The 18,187-nt window shown below is 39.6% G+C and overlaps 1 protein-coding gene across 1 annotated transcript; it reads left to right on the top strand.

The window, feature by feature from the left end:
* Nucleotides 1-1,534: 1,534 nt before the first annotated feature.
* On the top strand, nucleotides 1,535-6,124 carry hsp90ab1 (heat shock protein 90, alpha (cytosolic), class B member 1). The gene is made up of 11 exons (XM_085372273.1): nucleotides 1,535-1,684; nucleotides 1,805-2,011; nucleotides 2,123-2,282; nucleotides 2,609-2,742; nucleotides 2,824-3,129; nucleotides 3,238-3,403; nucleotides 3,519-3,709; nucleotides 4,203-4,350; nucleotides 4,462-4,730; nucleotides 5,178-5,511; nucleotides 5,603-6,124. The coding sequence occupies exons 1-11, from the start codon at nucleotides 1,535-1,537 to the stop codon at nucleotides 5,719-5,721; spliced, it is 2,184 nt and encodes a 727-aa protein (XP_085228399.1). The 3' UTR covers nucleotides 5,722-6,124.
* The last annotated feature ends 12,063 nt before the right edge of the window (nucleotides 6,125-18,187 follow it).

Below are 18,187 nucleotides of genomic sequence, written 5' to 3'. Positions count from 1 at the left end.
GACTGATTTAAATTCTACATTGATAGCATATCGCGGCAGCTCTGGAAACTGGTATAAAATAGATCGGTTCTTACAATACTTTCGTTTTTGGTTTTAACGGCCACAAGATGGCAGCAATGATGCGCTTGTCTCAGAAATAAAACTGTAATACTGTGTTTTCCAGGAGATTAGTATAGTGTTTTTGGATTCACTTTACTAATTAATCTTGAAAAAGTCCCCTTGTGTTTGTATACCTAATATAATGGCTTTAAATCTCCAGAGATTTGTTTTCTTTAGTACACATTGCACTTCAATCCACTGAATTAATACCTGCTAAAATGTCTTAATAATATCATATTTATTTATTTAGCTATCGTATTTCCTCAAGTCTTCATTCAAACTCATCACATGGTGAATGTAGCCTTAAAACATTAACTGTAATTCACTTGATGCACTTCTCCTTACTAGATGGCGCACCGCGGATGGATACGACTGCACCGTGAAGCACGTGTATAAAGATACCGGTCTATTAAAAGGAGGCCCCTTTCCATTTCTCTGCGTCAGACAGCATAAGGGATAGCGATTTGGTTGCATTTTATTCAAGAAAAGTCAACGAAATTAACAAGGTATGTAGACGAGCGTTTTCTTGTCGGTTGCTACGTGCTTTAACCTTTGATATTTGACCTTTTATTAAACAGTCATTGAAGTATACAGCTCCTATTCTCACGAGTTACGGTTGTAACCTTAAGTAACTCTGGTCAGGGACAGCTAACATATCACAGTTATCACTGTAGTAGTCAGAATTTTGGATTTTAATTACTGTGGAGTAAGAAATGTTTACACTTGTCATGTAGACGTCGAGCAGTGTAAATGCTGCACTCTGCCGCACTGCCCCAGCCGTGTGTAGTACCAAGGCAGGTGTGGTGTGGCGAACATGACAGCGCTGTATCTGTTCATATATTGTACGACTGGTCCACATTAACAGAATAAATCCTCTTAAATGTTTATAAGAATAAAGTGAACTGGCTTGAGTCGATTTCGCTTAGTCCCCGTTGTTCACGTTGCTCTCGCGTTTCTATAAAACGCACGAGTTAGTCTCAAGTTGCCAATGCTTTCAGATTTATGCTAGTCTTAAGTGACTGGTGTTTTTAGCTGTTATTTATTCGAATTGGTGGCAGAGCCGTTTTATATGACAGTCACGTTTGCCGTCGTTAATACATGGCTTTAAGTTGCTCTTCTGGGGGAACCTATTTTGCCGCATTGCATAAGCTTTTTTTTCGTTATTTTCATCAGTAGCTTTTCCTTAGCACGTGTTTGCGGGGTCCATTGTCTGCAGCTCGACGCCATGTTGGTTAACGGCCACTTCCGCAACATGACGGCAGTTATCCATATTATGTAACCGACTTCTGACAGGATCAAACGACGATACAATTTGCGAAACTGAAAGTAGTTGAATGTATGTAGTTTAACCGGATCTGTCTCCCCGTAATTAGCTTTATCATCCTGTTTCCATCGAAATCCACCCATTTTATTAAAGCATACACAAACTGTTTTAATGCAGATGCCTGAAGAAATGCACCAAGATGAGGAGGCTGAGACCTTTGCCTTCCAGGCTGAGATCGCTCAGCTGATGTCGCTGATCATCAACACCTTTTATTCCAACAAAGAGATCTTTCTCAGGGAGTTGATTTCCAATGCTTCTGATGTAAGTTAGCAGGCGCAGAGCTTTTCATTCAGTACTAATGCATTTATTTTTAGCCTTTTTTTGTGTTTCTGAATGCTTTAAAGAATGTTAGTTTTAATCCTGTTGTTTAAACATTTGCAGGCTCTGGACAAAATCCGCTATGAAAGCCTGACTGATCCCTCCAAGCTCGACAGTGGCAAGGATCTGAAAATTGACATCGTTCCCAATAAGGCTGAACGCACCCTGACCTTGGTCGATACTGGAATCGGTATGACCAAAGCCGACCTCATTAACAACCTGGGTACCATCGCAAAGTCTGGTACCAAGGCCTTCATGGAGGCCCTGCAGGTATGAAGGGAATGCATCATGGAACTGTAGGGACGCTTTATAAGAGGACAGCATTTTCCATGTTCGCAATTGAGCTGAAATCTAACATTAGAACTGACTGTGTTCCTCTAGGCTGGTGCTGACATCTCCATGATTGGTCAGTTTGGTGTGGGTTTTTACTCTGCCTACCTTGTTGCTGAGAAAGTGGTTGTCATCACAAAGCACAATGATGATGAGCAGTATGCCTGGGAGTCCTCTGCTGGAGGTTCCTTCACAGTCAAGGTTGACAACAGTAAGTGTCTTGATGTTACAATATCAGAACTAAACCTGTTTTTAAATATTGTGGGTACATCTAAGGATGTCCCTGATTGCGCATTAATTGGAAGCAGTTCTTACTATTAATGGTCTTGATGTTGTTAATTGTGTATTGTTTTTCATGTGTCTGAGGTTACGATGTAGCTTTAAAATATTACGAGGGTGGTTTTCATTCTTGGCGTTAAAGTTGGCATCGTCCTTTAGAGGCTTAAATATGGAGTTGAAGTATCTAAAAAATCGAATCTTGAATCCATGGACACTGTTTAGTACAAAATGTATTAAAAGCATCACAACTGTTCACAGGTGAGCCCATCGGCCGTGGAACAAAGATCATCCTGTACCTGAAGGATGATCAGACAGAGTACATCGAGGAGAAGAGGGTCAAGGAGATCGTGAAGAAGCACTCTCAATTCATTGGCTACCCAATCACCCTCTTTGTAAGTGACTTGTAGAGAGGACGTTGTTAGAATACCGTTGAAGAACAGCAAAGTAAAAATTAAAGTAATGTGACTCTGCAGGTGGAGAAGGAGCGTGACAAGGAGGTCAGTGACGACGAGGCAGAGGAAGAAAAGGCAGAAAAGGAGGAGAAAGAGGAAGGTGAGGACAAGCCAAAGATTGAGGATGTTGGCTCAGATGATGAGGAGGACTCTAAAGACAAGGACAAGAAGAAGAAAAAGAAGATCAAGGAGAAGTACATCGACCAGGAGGAGCTGAACAAGACCAAGCCCATCTGGACCAGGAATCCTGACGACATCACAAACGAAGAATACGGCGAGTTCTACAAGAGTCTGACCAATGACTGGGAGGATCACCTCGCTGTTAAGGTAAGCAGGTTAACCTGAACAGCTCTTCCATGTTTTAATTGGCCTACTGGGCTTTTAATCTAGTCATAAACTACAAATAAAGCTAAACTGAGTCATTTTCCTCTACAGCACTTCTCAGTGGAAGGCCAGCTGGAGTTCCGTGCCTTGCTCTTTATCCCCCGCCGTGCGCCTTTTGACCTCTTTGAGAACAAGAAAAAGAAGAATAACATCAAGCTCTACGTCAGGAGAGTCTTCATCATGGACAACTGTGAAGAGCTCATCCCTGAGTATCTGAGTAAGATGACTTGCTTTTTACCTTTAGTCTGAAAGTACTTTAATTTACAGCTTAGCACACAGTAAAGAATTGCTTAAAGGCAAAGGTTTAGTGTAGCATTTGTATGCTATTCCAGACTTTATCCGTGGTGTTGTGGACTCCGAGGACCTGCCCCTGAACATCTCCAGAGAAATGCTGCAGCAGAGCAAGATCCTGAAAGTCATTCGTAAAAACATCGTCAAGAAATGTCTTGAGCTTTTTGCTGAACTGGGTGAGGATAAAGAAAACTACAAGAAGTTCTACGAAGCCTTCTCAAAGAACCTCAAGGTATTTATAATATTCTAGATACTTTTCTTTTTTTCTTTGACTTTAGGAAAGTTGGCTCTTAAAATTCTCTTCGTTTCATGTCCGTGCATCTTCATGGACCTCAAAGGTTTACCTCTTTATTCTTTAATCTGGTTTGTAAAGCCCTCTTGTTCTTCAAAGTAGTGTAGATGTTTTTGTAGTAAACAGATATTTAAAACCCAGTAGAATAGCTGTTTTGGCATTTATGTAATTCCATGCAGTCAAATCTGCATTAGGAATAGGAACTTCCTACATTTATGCTGCAGCCTGAAAACATGAATTTAATTAAAAGCCTAAAGTGACAAACTATTCATGCAGTGTGCAATGTCAGTGTGACTAGAATTCTGACATTGCTGGCAGTCCATCTCACCTGACCATACACAGGTGGGATTGACGTTTTACTTGAATCCATTAACCTACTGGTGTATGAGGTTGTTTTTGGATAAGATGATAAATCTTATTTGTTCACTTGTAGCTGGGTGTGCACGAGGACTCGCAAAACCGCAAGAAGCTGTCTGAGCTGCTGCGTTACCACAGCTCCCAGTCCGGTGACGAGACTACCTCCCTCTCGGAGTACGTGACCCGCATGAAGGAAAACCAGAAATCCATCTACTACATTACTGGTGAGTAAAATAAACCTTAAGTAGCTTCTGAAATGGTAGGAGAGAACTGCATTTACACAAGTTTTAAAAATGCAGTTTTATTCAAACTTTATCGCTTTTTGTCATTTGTAGGTGAGAGTAAGGATCAGGTGGCCAACTCTGCCTTTGTTGAACGTGTCCGTAAGCGTGGTTTTGAGGTCTTGTACATGACGGAGCCCATTGATGAGTACTGTGTCCAGCAGTTGAAGGAGTTTGATGGCAAGACCCTGGTCTCTGTCACCAAAGAGGGTCTGGAGCTGCCAGAGGATGAGGAGGAGAAGAAAAAGATGGAGGATGACAAGGCTAAATTTGAGAACCTCTGCAAGCTCATGAAGGAGATCCTTGACAAGAAAGTGGAGAAGGTCAGTAATCCTAATGAGAGCCCAACTAAGATTAACCCAAACTTCCATTCGTGCTCTAACATTTAGGGTCTCAAAGTTCACAGCTGTAGATGACAGGATTTTGTTTGGTAACAGGTAGTCTAATTGGTCCCAACTTCTACTGTGGTGAGTTCCTGCAGTCTTGGTGTGATGCGAATGATTTGTATTCTTTGCCAGATGTGGCACTGTACATGTTTGAAATCTGAACCCTAAAGTGAATGCAGTCAAACTCGTGCTTGTTGCAGTAATGTGCATCTAGTACTTACGTTTTTGCAAGGATTTGGGGAAGTAAACTAACTAGACTAGATTTAAAGTTGTAATGTGCTGGTATTATTTCTAACATGCTTGACTAACTTGACTTTGTCTCCTTAAATTATCAGATGTGTCACCTGAGCCTCTTTAAATCTTAATGTCGTCTTTCTCCTTCAGGTAACTGTGTCAAACAGACTGGTGTCATCCCCCTGCTGCATTGTGACAAGTACTTATGGCTGGACCGCCAACATGGAGAGGATCATGAAGGCCCAGGCACTCAGGGACAACTCCACCATGGGCTACATGATGGCCAAGAAGCACCTGGAGATCAACCCTGACCACCCCATCATGGAGACTCTCAGGCAGAAGGCTGAGGCTGACAAGAACGACAAGGCTGTGAAGGACCTAGTCATCCTGCTGTTCGAAACCGCACTGCTGTCGTCAGGCTTCTCCCTGGACGACCCACAGACTCACTCAAACCGCATCTACAGAATGATCAAACTTGGTCTTGGTAAGAAAACTGTGCAGATCCAGACCCTCTTTACTTTCTAGAAGTGGGTATCGATCTAGGTGAACAACTCCTTTCCTTTTTTTGCTCTCAGGTATTGACGATGACGACATTCCCGCAGAGGAGACCACCACTACAGCAGTCCCAGATGAGATGCCTCCCCTAGAAGGCGAAGCTGAGGACGATGCTTCACGCATGGAAGAAGTGGATTAAACAAGATGGCACCCCAAATTTCAACACATAATCCTCCCTTTCCAACTGTTCATCCTTAAACTGTAAAAAAAATAGCTATTAATGTTGTGTGGTGGACCAATATTGGTGCTCTTGAGTGTGGCACCTCACACTGAAGAGCTCTTTAAGAGGCTGTCTTGATTTTTCCTGTAGAAGTTCATGGTGACGCCACATTTGTTTTAATGAGAACTCTGTTGCACTGAGTTTTAAATGTCAGAGCGGTAAATGTGTGAACACAAGTACATTCCACAGTCGCATCTGGAGGGTTTGGGGAGTGCTGTTCACGTGCAACACTGCATGGAGAGAGGACTGTATGATTCCTTTGCCTGAGTTCAGGCTCGTCTGTAATTCCAAGTCTTGTTTTGCAAAAAAATTAAAGATGTGAGACCTTATTTGTCTTGTAGTATTTTTATGCCTTAGTTTAAATTCCCTAAGTGTTTGCACACATACTTGGACCTGGCACACTTCTTCAAAATTCTTACTGGGGCAGTTGGTCAATGTATCCACTAGGTGGGGACATGCTACAGTGTGAGAGCCATTTCCAAACATCAGCATGCAAGTGGTTTAGAACCAGAAGAATGAGTTTTGTAAGTGTTACTATTGTAAATAGTAGACCCGCCCTGCGCCTTGCTTAAAGCTGCATCAAAATGCCAACTACATTACATATTAACTCATTCACTGCCATTGACGTCTATAGCCGTCAATGGCAGTGAATGAGTCAATGGGTTTAACTCATTCACTGCCAATGGCTGGCAGTGAATGAGTTAATGTATGATCTGGTCAGTTTAATGTAAATCTACTTTGTCTTCTCACTAAAATCTGTAATTTCTCTTTAAGACCTCTCATACAGCTGCATAAATTACAGTGCAGGTGTGCCTGAGAAGGGAGTAAAAAGAAACGAAGTAATCCTGTTAATCTGACAAAGAACGGCACTGAGAAATGCAGATCGTTGCATTAAAGGACAGCCATGTGCTGGAGGCACGTGTTTCTTCAAAGCGTGAGGCGGTATCAGCTGAACATTTGGGGGAAATGTAGAGCGTGTAGCTTTCCTGGAAGTCGTGTGTTTTGTACAAGCTTGAGTAGGTGGCAGCAGTTTTTCTACTCTTGTCAGTAAAACAGTGACGTGTGGGTGTCTGTCCCCTCACACACTAACTCACTCACACTCGCTCCAGTCAAAGTGATAGTGAGGAAACTTGAGCTCTGTCATTCAGAAACTGACTCCGCTGCTTCTTTGCCACCTCTTATCTCTGACTTGACCACCTTCTTAAGACTTGCGCTGTGTGCGCAAATACTGACAACGTTATGTAAATAAATGTAAAAATATGGCACAAAGTGACAGCGGGACTAACGGCATCAACCAGGCACGGTTAGTAAAGGTCATGTTAAACTTGCCATGACAGTAAGGGAAAGCTGACTGTGCAAAGTATATTACAATAAATATGTGGACACTGAACATGAAAATTAAGTTGCTACTACAGCAGTGAGCCCCTTTAATCAGGGGTGTAGCCATATAGTGAAGCTTGGGTTGACCGTGTCCCTCAGTGCCATTCTCTACCCTGTGTTGTCCTATCAGTAACACCATAATGAACCAGTCCATTTCTGTAAAAGTAAATGAGTTGGTTTTTTAAGGATATCAGTGTAAATATCACCGTATAATCAACACATCTACGTTTCTCAGCCACTTAGGCTCCAAATGCACACAATGCTCTTATCCCAGCCTATCCCCCACTCAAACCCCTAACAGTAGTTAATGATACAGTAGTATGTTTTTAAAATCTAAATATCTTTAAGGATTGGATAAGACCATCCCCATGACACAGTTAGGGAACTGTGTGTTCCCTAACTGTGTCTTTGCAAACCCTACTCACCTTGCAGCAGCAGTGCAAGTCTTTTTCTCTCCATGTGGTATGGTGTAGATAAAGACATGCCTGAGGTTGGTTTGGAAGGTACACCACTCGTTGCTATACCTTGTCATGTTTTCCTGGCTGATGTTTGTAGCTTTGGTTATTTGGCAGCTTAAAAACCACAATTCTAAAAACTCAGTCTCATTTTAAGCTGGGGCATATGAGCCAGTTTCCTAAATATTAGGGTCCTATTCATCATTTCTAGATACTCTTTCTGCTCTCCCAGAAGCACGTGTATATAAATATGTTGTGGAAACTCATCAAAGGATAAGGGTTAGATGAGGTAAATCAAATAACACTATAAATGTTAGTTTTTGTTATGTGTTTATATAGCTGATCTTAAAGGTTTGATCAAATGTGTGGAATATTTTAACTTGGAACTTGCCTGGACCACTGAAACTGTACTTTCTGCCAGTGTACAGAAGTTTAACTACACATTTAATCCCTGAGATATTTTATATAAAAAAATGAAGTGCTATTTTAACAGGAAGAAATCTCTCAGCACAACTCCTTGGGCTTAAATTTTAAGAAGCAAATGAGTAAAATTACAGAAATCTATAACTTAATTACTTTGGTGTAGCATGAAGGGCCAAGGAGAAGAGGAAAAGCTGTAAAACTTATGAAAGTACAATTAAAAGTCCAAAATATATGTTCTCTTCCAACCTTTTCTGCAGAGAAATCCAGTGGGCCCCACTGGAGTCTTTGCTGGGCCGATTCTGGCCCCCAGTCCTTATGTTTAACACCCCCTGGTCTAGACAGCCCTGAGAATCTCATCTTGTTTATCTGGCAAGGACATCGATATCCCCACATGTCATCATCGCCCTTGCCTTCTGAGCGTACTCCCTTTTCAAACTATTGAAGCACAACCATACATGAAATTTAAGCATGTGAGCAAATGTAAATTAATATTCTTTCACTCGTTTATTAAGAAAGATTCCACTACATCAGCAGGCTAATGCATCAAACACTGACGCTGAGCATAATCAAAACCTTTATTGCTGCGGCATGGATGCACACCAGGAGTCTGAACTTGCTTCCCAAAGGGTTCAGTGCGGCCTAGCATGGTTATGTAAAGTGTGAAAATTGCAGAGGAGGAAGAGCAGAAGGAGGAGGAGGAGAACCCATTTCTGGACTTTTCACTGCATTTTGCACCAGTAAGCACGGTGACACGAGTCTTTCAGAATGGATCACAGCACGAGAGTGGCTGAACTATTAATTTCATCTGAGCCAGAAGTCTGAATCATCACACCTTTATAGCAAACAATAAACATGACCACTGTGGATCAGTAAGCTGACTAAATGTGAAAATGCTGAGGCACATTATTCAAATTGGACCCTTTTTTAAAAAAATGTTCTTTCCCAGCTTATCATTAAAATACTAGTTTTTCAGATTGCACTTGTACTTTGCGCTAAAAAGAGACCGTTTTCAGGCACTCAGGTGTTCCAAAAAAAGGTTTACTGGTCTGGGTTTGGCCCCCATAATGCAAAATATTATCATGAATGAACTTTGGTGCCAACAAGAAAAGTATTGTGAAACAGACTTGCCTACATGCATGCACTTTATAGTATTCTTGCTATTATTACTGATTATTGGTCTGTCTATGCAGGTGTACCTAATAAAGTGGATATTTACTTATATGTATCAAATTCCTTTACTCATTCTCAGTCCTCTGTGTGATGAACTGTTGGTAGTCCACATGCTTTTAGCTGGACAACATGAAGTTTAATTCTTGCCTGTGCTGAAGAATTAGCTTTTTTTTACATGCACAAAAAAACATTTTGAACTCAAACACTAAAAAACGATGGTTGTTCTCCATTTAGAGGAAAGGCAGATTTAATTAGAAGGAAAAAGGGGAAACAGGGATAGATGCATAACTGTTTTTCCCAATAAACTGAATCTAGACTGACAAATAGGTAACCTCAAAGGGATGTTCTAATATACGGTGACATCTGTTTCCGACAGCACTAATGGAAATTTCCTTGTGAGGTTAATCAAGAGTCAGAATAGGTTTCCCTTGTAAAGTTGAAAGGTGCTTCTGATCTGACTTGTCTTTTTTCTTTTTTCAACAAAAGACATCCTGTGGAAACATAACTCCTTTCTGCAAGTCTGTTCTCAGCCCACAAATGCTGAGCGCAATAATGGAGGGGTTCCTGCTGTTTGGCAGCAGCGTCACAGTTGTGAATGCATCTTGCGACCTTTGCAGACTGCAGTCTGTCTTGCTCTGGTGCGCGATACCAGCGCAGAAATGCCAAGAAACTGGTTTAAAATGCGTCAGACTACACGGCTTTTGCTCTTGCAAAGGAGTGCTCCTGATAATTTTGGAGGACCCTGAGAAGAAATCGAAATGCTCCTCTCTCTGTGTGGCTCTGCCTATGTCATGATGACCTAAACGAGAGAGTTTGTGTGTTTGTGGCCCACTGATAACAGACCACCACGGACGTGTAGTTTTAGTATGAGTAAACAATACCTATCATATACACCGCAAATCTAACTTGACATTACAATGCTTACTGCGACCACATCACCTTGGTGTCATGTGTTAAGCGTGGCGTATTTTCGTTTCCTTGACATTTGAAATACTAAATGTCAGAAAAATCATAACTTCTACTCATGATCTGAAACATTTTTATGCCATAAGGCAGGGTGTTATAATTGTCATATTGACAGCAGTTAGTAAATACTATACAGGAACAGGATAAACACCCACACTAAGTAGGAAGGAAGCAAGATGAGCAGATAACAGTTTATCATGAAGAATAAAACACAAACATCGGTTTAAATGTTAACCTTTATGACTAGCTGTAAGAGGGTGGCACACGAGCTCTTTGTGTTGCTCTACAGCCCAGGGAAAACTTCTGAGAGAGTGTTTAAAGTAAAATCTGGTTTAAATTGTTACTGAGTTTTTAGGGGGAACGCTGTGGCGCCAGAGAAATGCAAATCAAGTGAGGTGCACATGTGCACACAGTTTTCAGTGGTATAAAATGAATAAAAAAGCCATTCAGTGTTTTACATTTTACACCTGTGTACACTGTTTAAATGAGGGTTAATTTTTAATTGTAATATCAGCCTTCTTATCTGTTTATGATTGCTTCATATGATAATATTGTCACTGGTTTTTTTTAATCTAACAGTTTAAAAAATGAATTTGAAATAGTATACTAGAAAACATAGCAGAGTTATTACCACCCCACCTCAACCTCAGCCTGCCAGGCCACGTGAAGCTCTTGTGACCACATGGAGAAAAGCCAGTCCCTCTTTATATTTTGCTAGTAAAATGGGAAATATATGCAGCGATTTATTGAAAGATGTGCAAGCATTTGTGGAAATTCAGGCCTTTATTCTCCAACACAGCCTGAACTCTCTTCACTAAACTTTCTTATAAATTCTTTACATAGTCGTCAGAATTGGTTCAGGCTTCTTGATGGACACTCTAATATCTTTGGATATTGGGGTCCTTTTGCTCTGTCTGTGTCGAGAGAATCCCGCACTGCTTTAATGCTTTAATTACATGAAAGTTTGTGCTACGTCTATGGGGAGGCCAATCCATGACGGATGCTGTTCCATTGTGTGTTTATCTATCCAGATATGAGTTTACTGCATTGGTACTGTGTTTGGGATCATTGTCCAACTGAAAAATAAAGCCACTGCCAATCAGATGCTTGGCAGGACTGTACTTCTCTGCGTTGTTGGTTCTATCAGTTTTAAGAAGATGTCCAACACCACTGGCTGAAATGCAGCTCCAAACCATGACAGAGCCTCCAGCGTGTTTTACAGATGACTGTAGACACTCACTATTGTACCTCTCTTCTGATCTCCTGCATTCATATCAATCCATAAAATCTTTTTGCTACTGATTCTTGTGTAAATAACATACCCCAGCCTTTTCTCCCTGTTTTCTTTCCCTTAAGAATGGCTTCTTGACAATTGCCTGACCCATTTCAGACAAAGCTTTGGTGAACAGTCACTAGATTAACTGAAGGGCCAGATCTCAGGTCTTGGCGAGTCCACGAGTGAATGTCATAAAAATAAAACTCCCAAACTTTAAAATACCTTCAGAAACCCTGGAGTGCTATTTCTTAAGACCACTTTAAAAAGCACAAGAAAGTCTGGCTCCTTGGAAGCAAAAAGAGTAAGGAAATAAGGGTGGTTCAAGACTTTTGCATAGTACTGTATGTTGGTTTCATCATAGCTACATGTACCAAGAGAGGAAATCCAGGTTAAGGTTAAGTGAATTTCATTGGTGAAAGTTCCATGAGTCACAGAACTTTCAGCAGCATACTATGAAAATGAAAAATATTACTTGTGGTAATATATAGATTTCCTATCTAGATTTTATCTGGATTTCCGAGTACTAAGATTCAAACATAACGTCAGAGCAGAGGTCAAAAGGCAAGTAGAGAAAGTTTAGTATTTGAAACTGGACACGGCATTTCAGACTTGGTGGAAATCCAACTCAAAAAAAGCTCAGTTCCTACAAAATAAAAGAATACTTGACTCAAATGACTCACATCTAGGCCTTTGTTTGTCAAAACCCATTGGTCAAAATGTGTTTTACTCCTTTCTGGTTTCAGTTAAGAAGTTTTGGTCCAAGAACTGACCTCTCAGCATATCATGAAAACTAGAGACAGCTAATCATTTTAAGCATCTGTTTCAGATTCAGTGACCCAGAGTTAGTAAAATCTTACTGTAATTATTTCTGAAGCATTCTGGCTGCAGGTCAGTTTCTCTGGCTAATCTGGAAATCTAAACACATTCCATCTTTATGTAATTCCCCCCTAAAAATAAGATTCCAAAGAGAAATCCAGATGCTCTGATTCTTGGAATTGTAATTATATTTCGAGATCTTTGTCTTTTGGAAAATACTGCTATTAAACATGAAGTTGGAGTTTGGAGAATTACAAAAACAAGCCATGACTTCAAACCTTCATGACTTTGACCTAAAAAAAAATGGTGTCCCTAGTCTGTCTATGAAAGTTCCTAAATCCTTTACACTCACAAAGCAAACTACCTTTAGTCATTATCATTATATCAAGTCTTATTGAAGTCTGGTAACATCTGCATTGTTTTAAACTCTGCAAAATTCCCTCTTGATTCCTTCACAATTGTCAAACCAGTGAAGACAAATTCTTCTGTATTGTCTTTTCAGGGTAAAAATGATTTATAATTTTTATTTAATTCGACTGATTCAAATGTTTATATTACAGTACTGTGCAAATTCCTAAGCTGCCCCCCATTTCTTTAAAATTTCCTTCTATATTTAGATTTTCATTATTTGACCTTTTGAACTGTACTCTGATTCAACGAGGAAATCTATTAAAAAACTAAAAGACAAAGGTTTTTTTTGTTTTGTTTTTTAAAAAAAAAAAGCATATTAATATATACCGCACGTAATATTTTTCATTTTCATAATATGCTGTTGAAATGACCTATGAATCATCCAAGCATAAAAAAGACATAAGGGAATGAATCAGTGATGCATCTACACACGACAAATGGCTTCTTTTTTCTTTTTTCTTTTTTTTTACTAGTTCTTTATCTGAATCTATGAAAAATGTCAAACATAACACAGTGTTGGTTCAACAGTATAGTATTTTTGCAGCAACAAGGTGATTCCCAAAGAGTTATTAGCCTGAGAACTTGAGAGTATCTCGCCGTTGTGTGCACTGTGTCCTTACAAAATTTGAGGAAGCTGAATTAATGGAGGGCAGAAGAGGTTACAGGCCTAAAAAACTAAGTACATCAGATGAACAGTATCTGAAAGTAAGTTGGGCCTACATTTCACATACATCACATACAAAATTGATGAAAGTATGAACACGGAAAACTACTGTCAGATTTCGATCCACCATTTATATGGAAATTATCTGATCGGCAGCTGCTTCTGCTTTATTTTTCAGCAGGACAATGACCTCAGACACACTGCCAATTCAGTAAAATTGACCTGAACTATCAGTCATGGACTGGCCTCCCCAGAGCTCGGACATCAACATTATTGAGCCAGTGTGGGATTATTTTGACAAAGAAAATAATAAAAGGCTGCCAGGATCCAAGGAAGAGCTTTGAATGTTCTCCAAGAAGCCTGGAGAACTGTTCCGGATGACTACTTAAAGAAATCAGAAGACAATTTACCTAAGAGAGTTCAGGCTATGTTGGGATTAAAGGTGATCATACCAAGTATTGACTTTCAAGCTTATATGCTGTATGGTTGCGGATGCTTCAGTAAATTGCAACACCCATTTCCCATTTTCTAAGCACTATATTTAAAACAAAACTGAAGTGGTGGCTCAAGACCTTTTGCACATTACTGCATCTGTGTCACAATATTCAAGGTTATTAATGAGCTGACATTTATCCATGTGACAACATCCCCACAGAATCTTCCCTTGGCCTCGCAAGCTGGGCTCTAAATAAAAGCAGTAAATATATTTTCTTTAGGTGTATATTACCATATGATTGTATTATCAATATCATATTATCATTTCATGTATCAAAATCCAGAAGAAATAGCACATTTTATCTCTGAAACTGCAGATTTCTGAGGCATGCTTTGTAACTGATCTTTATTCATTTCACATTTCTCTGGTGCTGCAGTGTTACCGCTAAAAAAGAAACAGCGTTATCTATCCTATATATTGTATTCATATGTAAGCTTGCATGTTTCATTGTCCATATTCAAAATAGAAAGAAATTAGGGTGGTTTAAGACTTTTGCACAGTAGTGCAGCTTCTGTGGAAGGAAAATATTGTTTCGGGAAGCTCCCAAGTAATGGAAACAGTCAAATGTTCTTTTAATAAAGGAATAAAAAACACTCGGAATGTGTCATCCCTGCAGTCAGAGCGAGAGCTCACAGTGACTGGTCCAGTGGGGGCTGAAACCAAAGGTCAATCTGTCTGCAGCTCTTATTATACCCCACCTCTCGTTTGTTTGTTTCTTTTTAAATCTCTCTCACTGAAAAGAAGAGTGCTAAGACTGACGCAGTGACGCACTTCTACAACCCAGATGGGGTGTAGGACTTGTGAAAACGAGAGGTGTAGGGAAATTCCCCAATTGAGCCGCTTTGAGATCGATAAACCAGGGGGAAATGTTTTCTGGCACTTCACAGTCAAACCCGGTCTTCGTTTTGATGTTCAGTGAATCATAATAGTGGACTGATTAATGAATCAGTGACAAGCGCAAAGAGTACCTCAAACGTATTTCGAAAATTATATTTGCTGTCTTGTCGCTCGATGAGACAGGAGAGGGTGGAAGGGGCACGGGAGCCGTGGCATTTCGGAAAGAGAATCAAATGATTTGAACTGAACAACTTGCAGTTATGGTAAAAACTCAGGCCCCTAAAGCTTTGAAGCACAGCAGCCTCAGCACTGTGCTGCTGCTGCTATCGCTGCCAATACAGAAATATACATTCGCTTCATGAAAATCGATTGTCAGCTTTTTTTTGCAGATGACACCCACCTTTACACAGATGTAAATCCTATTCACCAAAGCCAAATTTACTCCTTTGAAATCTGTATCTCTGACATGAACAGATGGCCCAAAGTAACCTCCAAGGGACAAAAGACAAAACCGAGATTCTAGTTATTGGTTGTGAAAGAGCAGAGAGTAAAACTGTACTTTGATTTTACCATCTCGGGACCTCACACCTCCTGAAAGTGTGTTGTATGTGACTCAGACTGAACTTAGTAGCAACATAAGATTACTGAAATAATATCACCAGATTCAGACCTGCCAAGTGTGCTTTATAACCACATTGAACTTTTCATACATGTTCAGAAAAAGTCAGTAAATCAAATACCACTCATACAAAATGTGACACCAATTTTATCATAGACTAACCTTAAGACAGTCTGCTTAATATTTACACCAGTCAATCACCAGTGGGCCATTGGGCCACTGGTGATTGACTCATTATGAGCAAGATTACAGGAAAAGTAGAGTAAAGTTTCTTCCTGCTTGTGATCCTGTAACAAATCTCAGTATACTACAATGAAGGAGGTCTTCATTCCTGAAATACAACTACAAGCAAGAAGCAATTTGCTAAATTAACTATAATCAAGGATGCACAGGTGTATTCATGCAGAAATGCATAAAACAGGCTTGATTCATGGGGCACACTGTTGGAATTTACAAATCACATCACAGAAGAAGGACCATAAGGCACACTTAAAATCCTTTAGTTTTCTCAAAAATCGACAGTGCGTCTTATGTATGAATTCTGGTTGTGCTTACTGACCTCGAACCGATTTTATGTGGTACACAGCGCTCACAAATGTGTCAAAAAATGTTTTTGTACCACTTTGGTAAAGTACAAAGCCGCACCGATCATTAGTCAGGAGCCTCGCAGAGTGATCTGGGTCCAAAACTATGCCTGCTTCAGGTCCCAAAGTCAAATGAACACTGCAGTAGGGCTGGGCCATATCATACCGTTCACGGTAATACCGGTATAATGTCAGGCAATAATAAGAAAATGAAATATCGTGATAGAATATGGGTAAAACGTGCATGCGCAGTGGCCTTGTTTTTATACGCACATGGCGGAAAAAGCAGGGCGGCGACGGAGAATGAGAAGGGCGAAAGCGGATTGTTTAAAGCTGAACTAGAATTGGTTTGTAAAAATGGTGCAACTTCAGTGGTGTGGAACTGGTTTGGCTTTCTTCCGTCAGATACACACCAAAGCACATTTTTGGTAGAGCATGCAAGCGGGCCGTCGTTATTACCGAACTGATTTTATGTGGTACACGGTGTTCTGACAAACCATCCTACTTTGGCAAAACGTCCTACCGTCAGTAGTTTATGCACATTGCTGCTTTCACAGAGTAATTCCAGCACAAATGTAAGTTAGGTATGACCGTTTGCCACTTAACTTCGATACTGTGTAGTATCGTGATATTTTGTTTGCTAATAATGTATCGATACAGGGACAGCAGAAATCGATATTTTGTTACAAAAAAAGTTTTTGTGGACTGGAACATGCTCTGACTTCAGAGCATGTTGATCCTTTTTCTGAGCAAGAATCCTGACATTCCTTCACTGTCCAAATGTGTTTAACTATTTTTTTGCAGCAACAAACATGACAGTTTACTTATTTTAATTTAAGACATGTTTTATTTTAATTAAGTTTAAAACTTTTTTATTTAATGTAAAATTATATTTTGTTTTAATTTACTTTCAAATTCTTCAGTTGCTGAATGGGCTGCATAGTTTTCATAAATTGCATAGTTCAGAATAGCTATAATTGTACCAGACGGTTGCATTCAGTTAAGTTGGACTAGACTAATACAAACCGTTCAGTTTGTCAACAATAAAACTGAAATGAGAGAAAGACTGAGTGAGACTTTGATATTAGATAAAATGAATATTGATAAAGTTTACCTTTATGTACAGAATCTGAATATCGCAAAATATTTTAAAAAAATTGCAATAATATCGTATCGTGCGTTAAGTATTGTGATAATATCGTATCCTGGGATGTATGGTGATTCCCACCTCTAGTGTGTATAACCTCTTTTTAAGTTTTGTGGAAATTATACATGGTTATGCTCAGGATATGTTGGCCAATTTCCACTGGAAATGCCTTTTGGTTAAACTGTGAGCAAGGAATTTGCATTTGCACTGTTAAATTTTTATATAGCTTCAATGCACATAAAAAACAGCTGCTTGTTTAAGTGAAAATACATCAATGGGGGTTTTTTTTTTTTTGCACTAATAAAGTTGTGGAGATGTAAAGTATTTTGTCTCATGTCAATTATATCGTCAGTTATATTGTTATCGCAAATTTTCAAATATATATATCGTGATGAATATTTTTGGCCATATTGCCCCGCCCTACACTGCTGGATCACTGAGAGTTAAAAACGGTCTAAATTCTTTCATCGTTAATGAAGTGATCAGCGTTGCTGCTTTACCAGGTGTAACAGTTAAGTTTAACATCCAAGCATCCATGAAAACAGGATTTATTAAATTTAAATAAGTTAGAAGTTAGCAGGAAGTTAGCTCGCTAGTTACCTAAGCATGATATAGCATGTTCTGAGAGATTTCTGAAAAAAATTAAAACGTACAGCTCTGCTATCACTTCCAACATAAATGAAGACAGAAAACTAAACAGCAGTGACTGTTGTAGGGTTACTGAAGTTTGACTAGCTGGTATATAATGATTTGCTATGACATCACTAGCGACACAGCTATGTTAGCATAAACACAGTGAAGCCGGAGGATGAACACTTACTTTTTCCACTCGAAAAAAGTTAACGTGAGGGTTTCTGATGGTTAGGGATAAATGCAATCGCAACGCAGGGTGCTGTAAATGGACCAAACTTGAGTCATGAGAACAAATGAATTAATCAATCCACAATACGAGATTAGTCATTAATATACTGCAACAACATAGGAACAGAGCAGCTGCAAGAGAATTCAACATTAATGAATCAATGGTACGGAAGTGGAGAAAGCAAGAAAAATGAGTTGAGTAAAGTTTGACTTATCTGACTGTTTCATTTCGCTTAATGCGCCTTATGTATGAAAACAGTCCCATCCATCAACAGTGCAC

Source organism: Diplotaxodon limnothrissa, linkage group LG15 (assembly GCF_057381915.1).
Source record: "Diplotaxodon limnothrissa isolate DT_005_m linkage group LG15, D_limnothrissa_male_GT1.1, whole genome shotgun sequence".
NCBI lineage: Eukaryota > Metazoa > Chordata > Actinopteri > Cichliformes > Cichlidae > Diplotaxodon > Diplotaxodon limnothrissa.
Note: the sequence above shows the minus strand (reverse complement) of the source record. Positions and strands in the feature narration are given on the sequence as shown.